Source organism: Phyllosticta citriasiana (genome assembly GCF_038021145.1).
Source record: "Phyllosticta citriasiana strain CBS 120426 chromosome Unknown IWZ02scaffold_19, whole genome shotgun sequence".
Taxonomy (NCBI): Eukaryota; Fungi; Ascomycota; class Dothideomycetes; order Botryosphaeriales; family Phyllostictaceae; genus Phyllosticta; species Phyllosticta citriasiana.
This window is the reverse complement of record NW_027117296.1, coordinates 517,682-527,297: the sequence shown is the minus strand read 5'-3', so window position 1 is coordinate 527,297 and position 9,616 is coordinate 517,682. Positions and strand designations below refer to the sequence as shown.

Sequence of the window (9,616 nt, the reverse complement as noted above, 5' to 3'; positions counted from 1 at the left end):
GACCCTTCTAGACCTCTTCTATTACTAAGAACTTATTCCTACGGGTTCTTTCAGATTCTAGCCCTTATTCTACATTGTCTCATTACTAAGGCCTAGAATCTTCTAGTCTAGATTAATTAGAAATCGTCTTCTATTAATAGAAGAACCTATTACTAATTACCTAGAGATAGAACTCTCTAGAATCTATAGGTTCTTCTACATACACACCCTTAGGTAGCCTGCTAGTTAGTCCTTTAAGGAAGTTCTCTTATAGTAAAGAATCTACTACATTCTCTACTAAACCATCTACCATACGGTATATAATAAAGATATTACTTATCTTTATAGAATACCGCTAACAGCACGTTGTATGATGAGCCTTAGTAGTCTTAGCCTCCTCTTAAGGTGTCGCGTTCCCTTAAAGGCGCATGGAGTAATGAGGTTAGTTAGACACTATCGCGCGACGGTTAGTTAAGCAGATCTTAGCTAATTTTTATTATAGCAACGTGAAAACTCACTATTGTGGTTTTACTTGAGTAAGAGATGGTCTAGTAATGAAGAAAGAGTCTAGTAGAGGGAAGATGTGGTAATAAGTAAGGGATGGGTGTAGAAAGTTTTAGTTACACCATAAATTTAATAATAAGATATATCCGGTGGTTCTACACTTTACGCCCTCGCTCAGATAGCGCAAGTTAATCATCCGCGCGAGTCTTCTACGCATAATGAGCTAACCCAGGCTTTCTATTACGGGGGAATGTCACGATGGCTAACGGGCCTAGTCATGTAGCTAGGCCACACACTAGTAACGCGAGCGCACTATAACTAAGCCGCATAAACTAGCCGAGCCGTGTAAGCTAGCTGAGCTAATATATAACACATACTACTAAGGCTATACAGCTAACCTAGCGGCTAAACGGGACTTCGCGCGATAATAAGAAGGTTTAATCATCATTTATTTTGATAACGCAGTCGAAGTGGTAATTCACGCAGTAATAAGAGAGTTTGGGTCTCATTTAAGTTCTTATATAAATACATATAGAAGATAGTAGAGTACATAGCATCTTCTGTATTTACTATAATTGATAGATTTCACTTAACTTCTTCTTTCTACTTGACTTTAATTGATCTCTTTTAATTTCATACACGTCCGACTAAGTAGATAGCCTTTATGCCTAAGCCTATAAATTAGCCGCTTAACGATTCGTGACAGTAATAGATAGTAGTGCGCTAAAAGTGTAGGTAGTATTAAAGAAGGATAGTTAAGCTAGTAGCGAAATAAGCTCTTATCCCCTGACTTAACACTAAGCTATTTTTCGCATGATTAATAGTAGCGTTAAATCTACGCCTCCCTAGTACCGATAATTACGACGCTCCTTAGTAGGGGGTAGTATTACGCCCGTAGCTAGATAATGCCTGCGCTAATAAACTATGTGCGCCTAAGTCATATGAGTTAGACTACTAGCTACATGATAAGCTACTAGCTTAGGCTAAGCTACCACGCTAAGAGGAATCTTGTAATAACACCGAGACTAACCCTAAAATTAAGATAACCCCTCCCTTCTTAGCACATTCCTAAGAGAATTCCCCCACCACATAATTTCCTAGTATTTACATTTCTTCCACATTCTTCTATGTTCTTATTTATCGCGCAATAATTAGTTTTCTTAGTTCTCCCTTTGACCTCTAAGTAAGTAAGAAGAAAGGAGGAAATAAAAAGGAGGTCTCTTCTCTAGCTAAAAAGCCATCTTTAATATTTCATTTAATACAGCCCTTTTATGTAGCCTGCCTCTTTGCCTTTATCTACTTTTAATTAATCGCTAGCTACGCAACATACTATAAGATATCTCTTATGATTATAGCCTTAGCTAGGCGGTGATAGTATCTAATGCGACTACATAAGTAGCTCATAGGCGTGATAGCAGCTAAGAGTAGAAGAAAAATGAACTTTTATTAAATCATATGTAGGACTTAATTAGCCGTGACCCTTAGCTCGGCGATCACTCTCTTTGCGTAGGATGTCAAGGTTGGCGTCGGGCTGCAAGTTGACACCTTGAGCCCCTCGGTGAACCTGCTCAGGCCATCCATGTCTAGTGAATCGACGGTCTCGGTCGGCAGCGTTCCAACGAACGCGTTGAAGTTGTAGATTCCGCACACGCAGGTGCTGCTAACCTCCTTCGGCGCGTTGCCGCTAAAGATAACTGTGGCACCGTCATCGCGCGTTACCTTGAAAGACTGCGTACCGGCGGCCATCGGAACCTCGAAGATGTTGGCGCCGGCGGCCGCCGTATAGGTCTGCGCGGCATTGCTGCCAGAAGTGACAGTGAGAGCAGCCTCGCTCGTGAGCAGCGTCACGACGAATATAGAGTCAGCAACCAGATCGGAGCCGTTAGGAATTGAGCCGACGTTGTCGGTGGAAGCGCAGTCGAGGCCCTTTAGCTGAGGGCGGAACCAGTAGACAACCTTTTCTCCTCCACTCGCAGTAACGTGGTCGGCGGTAACGGCCGAGGCACCAGCCTTATAGGCGGCGATGAAGGGAGCAGCGATGTCAGCCCAGCCACCGTGGGGCATGTCGTTGGTCCACTTAGAATTGCCGTCGTCGTAGTGCTTGGAAGAGAGCGGGCCTATGTAGTGGGACTCTCCATAGTCTTCAAAAGCGTCAGTGGAAGATTTCGCCGGGCGGGTGGTGACCGGGACTTACCATTCCAGGTGACAATTTCAACGAAGCGAGAGCCAAGCGCTAAGATTTCGTTCCACCGGGTAAACCAAAGGTCGTCTGCTGGGTACAGCTTTCATCCTCCGTCAGCACAAGCTCAGACTTAACAGGTCTTGTAACTCACCCAGTTCTTCCCAGCAAAGCTGTCCGTATCCTGGAAATGAGTAAAGAACCACGGAGAAACCGCTGAGAATCTGGGTCAATGTGCGTTCCACGTTAGCAGGGTAGAAGTTGGTCACTTACGCGCTACGTATTTCGAGACGTCGCCGATCTTGTTCTTGTAGTCGGTGTCGGCATATGAGGGCAGATAGGTGCTCGATGAGGTTGGAGGATTGTTGGATCCGTCGGTCGGCCAAGCATACCTTATACCAGTCAGCAACAAGCTAAGGTACCTGGCGGAAGAGGCTCACCAGCTGAAAAGGCCATCGAGAAGAGTGAAGTCATTTGCCGTGCTGCCAGGGTTGAAGTTGGGCGCGAAGAAAACGTCGATCCCCGCAGCCTCTTTCATGGCAGTCACATCGAGACCGTCACCTACAAAGGTCGAAACGAACGCCTTGTCGTCGACCTTGAGCTGGGCAGGGTGGCTACCAAAAGCGGCGATCCTGGCCCCGACTGCAGCGGGATCCGAGGTTGACCAGTAGCCCGAGTTAAAGTCGAACGAGATGAAGACCTTCATGTCGTTGCTAGCTGCCGAGTCGTACGCATACACCAGCTGCTGCGTGTAATTCACACTAGTGTCCGGGGCGACGTTGAGCGCGAAGGCATCGATACCGAGAGCTTTGGCCTTTTGCATGTCGGCGTCGTAGTCGGCGGAGCTCGTGCGGTCCGTGATGATGCCCATCTATCTCTCATATCAGCGCTGAACAGGAAGAATCGAAGCGGGCTTGATTTGCGTGCATACCATGAAGTGAGCAAAGACGTATCTGCTCGTCGACTGCCGTTTTGAGATGGTCTTTGTCGCAGTGGGAACCTCTGCCGGCGCAGCGTTTGCTAAGCCCGCGAGGACCGCCGCTGGAAGGAGGACTGAAGACCAGCGCATCTTTGCGATGGGCTTGAAGTTCGAGGCTTTTGCTGGCTGGTGGCTGTTAATGTCGTCCGTCGGCGGCCTTTTAAGTTCCTGAGTTCCTGGGACGGGCCGCTCCATCCCTTCCGTGTCCCGTGTTCATAGGATCATTTTGGCCCCAGATTGACAGGGATTGTCGGTTCGCTTTTCTGTTCCTGGCGAGTCTGACAATGTCCTTTTGGGGGCCGAGTTGTTAAGCTAGTCGGGATCAATTCGACGCAGCATTTCTGGAAGGCGATGGCAGTGTCGATTGACTCTGGGGCCCCAGGATGAGACAGCAAGCTAGCCAATTGCACATCATGAATCCGAATGTTGCATTCGCGCAGGTCTCGTTCGAGACGGAGGGCAGAATTCGGGGAACATCCGTGCCACCCCTGCTCGTTGGTGGCGTCCGCGTAGCTGTGGCTTCGTAAGTCGTCCTCGCCTGTACGTTGACCAGGTGGTTAGCATCCTATTTATGGTTCATGATGGAACGACAACCGATACGTGTGGAGAGTGCGATATGGACACAGCGAGCCATTAACGTCGTGATCTGCTCAGGCATTTCGGACAACTCGGGGATTGAGATGCATCTACCGGTCGTATTTCCGCGCTCCATCTATCTTCGTATCTGCTGGACTCTGCCCATTTATCGAGATTTGTGTAGAAGCGCGCTGCGTACTGCTGGCCGTTGGCGTTGGAAAAATTCGCTGTTTCCGTTCCGGCTGGCCCCATCTCGTGGCTTGGACTGGGCAGGGCGCGTTCGGCGGTCGGTAGACGGCATAGACGGCCACGTCGCTAGGAAGACTGTACAATACTGGCGACATGTTTCCGTCGCATTCTTGCTCGGAAGGCTTCAAGATTCAATGCGATGACATCCCGTGAGTTGAAGTACCACGCCAAGCGAAAACCACCGTGCCGCGAAAAAGGCGTGTCTGAATGAACTCACCGTCGATTCCATTGACAGGGGCGAAGGTTGACAAAGTTTTAGTATGAACAAACGCAGTACATTGCTTGCGATCTTCTTCTGCAATGCATCTAGCGAACAACGGGGTTGAGATGGAAGTTTTTGGTAGGTGTAAAGCCGACTCAAGTTGAAGAAGCCGAAGACCGTGGTTGTCGTACTATCTCTAGAGTGGATGGGCAGGGACGGGATACATGGACCTACTAACCAACCATTAGTGATTTCATCTCCACCCGACGCGAAGCGCACTGACGGGGCATCCCTTACCTTGATCACAAGTTTCGCGCGACCTGAAGGATGCATCTCGGTCAAAACGTGTCGATACCGACGCGTGAAAAGCATCAGGATCTATGCGGCAGGCAGTCCCATTAAACTAACTCACCGGAAGGCAGTAATGCTCTGATAGTTAACGAATTGATATCGATTATGCCCATGCAAATATGTTGGTTCGACTCCGGAGTTGACCTCGCGTACTGCTTCCCGTCGAGTGAATGACGTCGAGCGAGCGAAGGGAAGAGACTTAGTACACCGAATCTAGTGTGCTTCTCGTTTCGCAACGGCGGCAGGGAAGGAACGAAGATGAAGATGATGTGCTCCGCCGATGATTATCGTGGCAATCCTGCAACGAGTTCATCGACAGCGTCTCCCGACGCTGTAGTTGACAGCATGTCGGAGTGGCAGAGGCTGCGGCGAACCAAGTCATTGGTCGAGAACTGGATCGGAAAACCGTTTGGTGTTAAAAGTTTTGACGAGGTACTGGCAGCAGTCGCGTGAGATTCGCGTCTTGGGTCAGGTCAGTGCGTGTCGCCCTACATGTATTCCCGCATTCTGTATATCTCCATGACAAGCTCATATCCCGCTTTCAAGTCCGACGCTCTCTTCTGTATTCAGTTCCAAGCGTGGCGCGCGATTTCGGCTCGGTCTCGAGTGCACGGAAAACGCCAGACTATATATTGCGAAAGTCGATGCAGGAGGCTCAGTGACTCTGGCATGAACTCGATCAACGGAAACTCGTTTGCCTTCTGACGGTTATGACGGCGGAAATCGAACTCGATCGGGCAGCGAAATCACTGCTAACTTGGATTCAGTTGCTGTAATTGCTTCGCTAAGTCGCGGAGAGACACAAGCAGTTGTATGGTTGACGAGCGAGACTCTGTTTGGAACATCCTCAGCTACAATCTGAGTACTCTAGCAACGTGAGATTTTCGAACTTTGAGGCAAGCAGCGGGAACAGAGGCTGTTGAATTTCACAAGTTGCGTATATAAAATCCAGTGGCGTCTCAATGTCTTGACCTGACTCGCCCAGTGCGCTAACGCAGTACCCAATTCCAAAGCGGACGGCGAGACGTGGAGAGGAGAAGCAGAAAAGCCCCTGTGTGGCAGCATAGTAATCAAAACTTATTTTGCCGCCGTCCCTTGCTCACGGTGCCGACCACTTCGCACGCTGTGTTTGGACCTGGCTTCGATTTTTTGCGAGAACAAACAGTTTGCAGTGTCGCAACTGGAGACACCAAATGAGCTCGGTATATCCGTAGATATCGCGACTCTTTCGTGGAGCAAAACTGGAATCAACAGTGACAGATTTAGCTGCGGTGATGATCCGGCAACCTACGGGAATGTGCAGGAGAGCAGTAGCGACAGTGTCGCAAAGGCTTTTGCACCTGATGCGCCGGACCTACGGCAAGCAGGCAGTTCTCCGCTTGTCTGTGGATTGCCCGCTCACAAAGCGTGTCGCCGTTGTCCCGCGCCTTGATTCTTGCTTGACTTCCTCGGCATGCCGGAATGGAACATCGTTTGACCATAAGACTGCCCCAGATCGAAAGCTTTTGTCCACTGTCACCAGTCGCGTGCGGTTCTCGTCGCGCGGGAGAGCGTTGTTCCTCAACGATGATGGCCAACGCTAACAAGGAGACCAGCTTGAATCCAGCGTTCTCCCCCCCCCCCCCAACTCAGCTTTGTGCGGTTCCCTACACAACGTTGTTTCCTGGACTGCCGCTCTCATGGCTACGCAATGCGAAATTTGCAGTCTTCGTAAGCTCGAGCTTTTCGATCGTTCACGGGGTCGGAGGACGCAAGTTTGGTCTGACTGGCGCTCGGGCAGCGAGGAATTCGATCGAGGAGGGAGAGGAGATAGATCGAGCAAGAAGTCACTGCCATGTCAGTCTTGAATTCATGAGTTCAGTGGACGTACGAGTTGATTTGAAACTCTGCGTGTCTTTGCATGGCGAGGGTTTGTGCTGGGTTTTGACTCGCATTGTACCCGACTTCACTGCGAATCGAACGCGCATTCTGTTTCGCGGGTGCTTGGCTGTCGCGGCTGAAAATGGCGTCAAGAGGTGTGACAAGCCGCCCAGCAGTTTTTTGCTGATTAGGAACCCCAGGGCGATGGAGACGGAGCCGTCTTGAGTGATGGGCGAAGACGCCGAAGAAGACGCGAACCAGGCGCGACCGGAGCACGGGAAGCTCGGACCAGCTTTATGCCAAGCCGTTATCAGAATTCGAGGCAGCATCGAAGTACCATTGTTTGCGAACGATGGCCCTTCCAATGACCTATTCAGTCGCTCGGACGAACACTTCAAAACAACGGCCTTCGTCGAATCGTGCGCGCCTTCCGGACGTCCCTAATAGTTCCGATGGAGATTGAAGCAGGCCTTCCACCTCCCCACATCCGTTATGACCAGTCACTGCGGGCATACGCCATGAGGCTGTTCAGACTAAGTAGACAACACCTAGTCCGTACGATAGTAGACAAGTTTACCCCTAAAAGACTACCGGGATGCCCTATATAGCTTAAACACGTCTAGAGCACCATCTTAGACCTTATTACGGGCTTAGAAGGTTAAATTAGACATGAGACATTCCTACTATAGAAAATAGTAACTACGTATAAAGTTAGGATTAGTTCTCTCCTAAAAGGCTAGGAGGTAAAGGCGTATACCGTACACATCTAACATACCTCCTAGGTAGTTATACTATACTTAGACGCCTTATCCGTCCTAAATAGATAAGGTATAGGTATAGGCATCACGGTATATAATACCTAATAGGGCATAGAAGCAGTATAGGTCTATAAGATAAATACCGGTCCCTACTAACATATCTATAATAGTAAACTAGAAGCCCTTATATAGGCCGTAGGGGAGGTAGCACATAGATAGCTAGGAAGATGGATCATGATATATGCTAATAACTAAGTAGCACTATACCATCTCTAAACCCTATCTAATAACCTAGGGTAAGAATAGTAGATTAGGGCTATAGAAGCAGGTTAGATAATTTAGGCTAACTATAGCAGCCTTACATTCTCCTAGGTCCCTAGGCATGAAGGGGTTAAAGGAAATCAATAAGCTAATACCCTCACTAAAGAAGCAGCTTAGATGGCCCCTAAAACTAAGAATTCTAGCATAGCCTTACTTAGGGTACGCGTATGATAAAGAACTAGGGATGAATAGGCAGCATATACTACCTAATACTAGGAGGCGCAGGTATTACTATCTAGAGGAGCCTACAAACGAAACTTTCCTCCTACCCCTTAACTAGCTATCTAGCTCCCTAAGTATAGATAACTAGAAGCTTCAGCCTATTTCTAGTTAAAGCTAAACCACGGCTACTTTAAGGCATGCCTATATAGGTTCAGTAAGATAGACTACGATACCTATAGCTATAATAGCATAGCATGATAAATACCGTAATACCTTATTACTAATTGTTCCCTCTATAGTACGAATAGGAGGGAAGCTATAGAGAAGTTTCATTAATTAATAGTACTAGGTGGATGATAGCGTAGACGGAGACCTCCATTAATACTACTCCCCTATAGTGAACTCTTTTAATAGTAAGCCGGATGATAGTTTATCCTAGAGTTCATATGCCGTATAGGCATCTCTACTAGAGCATGGCACGGTCGTATAGGGGAGTAGAGAGGGAAAAAAGAAAAAGAAAAGAGAAATCCTAGTGAATACCCTATAAGTGGTGCTAGTAGGGATAGTACTAGAACGTAAGTATAGAGCGTATATATAATCTACCACTATCGTGATGGCTAATAAGCTAGGCTATATAACCCTAGGCTATACGATAAGGTTAGTTAGGTATCATGCCGCTACCCTAGTATATAGACTAACTAAGTGAGATAGCTACTATCTCGCTTACTATGCCTTTTTAGGTTAGCTAGCGTAGTGGTATCGGTCCTACTGCCTTACATTAGGCTACATAATAAGCTAGGCTACACGCTAGTAACGCGAGAATACTACTACTATACCTTTACGTGATTACCTAATAAGCCGAAGCTTATAATGACCGAGCCGCGTAAACTAGCTAAGGCGTATAAACTAGCTAAGCCGATAGATAATACATACTACTAAGGCTACATAGCTAACCTAGCGGCTAAACGGAACTTCACGCGATGATAAGAAGGTTTAATTCTCATTTATTTTTAATAACATAGTTAAAGTAGAAATTTACGCAGTAATGAGAGGGTCTAGGTCTTATTTCGGTTCTTATATAAATATATATAGAAGATAGTAGAGTACATAGCATCTTCTATATTTACTATAATTAAGAGAATTCACTTAACTTCTTCTTTCTACTTAACTTTAATTAATTTCTTTCGATTTCATATACGTCTAACTAAGTAGATAGCCTTTATGCCTAGTCTATAAATTAGCCGCTTAACGATTCGTGATAACTACCCCCTACCACCCTACCTACTATTTACGCTTCTATATACGCCTTCTTCCTATCCCCCTTCCTTCCCTTTCTATTACTACATGCCATTAGTCCGCTTAGACGACGATGGGTAGGTTAGAAATTAACCCCCCTACGCTAGAAGAGAGATCCGGACGAACTATCTACCTAGACTACCCCTACATAATATAGTACTAAGATACTTTCCTTATTATATGTTAGCGGTATTCTATAA

The 9,616-nt window shown here is 47.1% G+C and overlaps 2 protein-coding genes across 2 annotated transcripts; one reads left to right on the top strand and one right to left on the bottom strand.

The window, feature by feature from the left end:
- Nucleotides 1–1,695: 1,695 nt before the first annotated feature.
- IWZ02DRAFT_464447 (putative alpha-1,3-glucanase/mutanase) lies at nt 1,696–3,769 on the bottom strand. The gene is made up of 6 exons (XM_066768403.1): nt 3,594–3,769; nt 3,103–3,533; nt 2,936–3,054; nt 2,817–2,878; nt 2,678–2,765; nt 1,696–2,624 (listed from the first exon to the last, which is right to left on the bottom strand). Exons 1-6 carry the CDS (start codon nt 3,729–3,731, stop codon nt 1,948–1,950), a joined length of 1,515 nt encoding a protein of 504 aa, XP_066618190.1. The 5' UTR covers nt 3,732–3,769; the 3' UTR covers nt 1,696–1,947.
- Nucleotides 3,770–6,282: 2,513 nt separating this feature from the next.
- Nucleotides 6,283–7,249, top strand: IWZ02DRAFT_116250 (uncharacterized protein). The gene has a single exon (XM_066761435.1). It carries the CDS (start codon nt 6,481–6,483, stop codon nt 7,102–7,104), a length of 624 nt encoding a protein of 207 aa, XP_066618189.1. The 5' UTR covers nt 6,283–6,480; the 3' UTR covers nt 7,105–7,249.
- The last annotated feature ends 2,367 nt before the right edge of the window (nt 7,250–9,616 follow it).

Excerpts from the sequence above, each read along its gene's own strand:
- IWZ02DRAFT_464447 (XM_066768403.1), bottom strand. The coding sequence starts at position 3,731 with ATGCGCTGGTCTTCAGTCCTCCTTCCAGCGGCGGTCCTCGCGGGCTTA. Across the intron at positions 3,055-3,102 it reads CTCGATGGCCTTTTCAGCTG|GTATGCTTGGCCGACCGACG; the intron begins GTGAGCCTCTTC and ends GACTGGTATAAG. Across the intron at positions 2,625-2,677 it reads TGAAATTGTCACCTGGAATG|ACTATGGAGAGTCCCACTAC; the intron begins GTAAGTCCCGGT and ends ACGCTTTTGAAG.
- IWZ02DRAFT_116250 (XM_066761435.1), top strand. The coding sequence starts at position 6,481 with ATGGAACATCGTTTGACCATAAGACTGCCCCAGATCGAAAGCTTTTGT.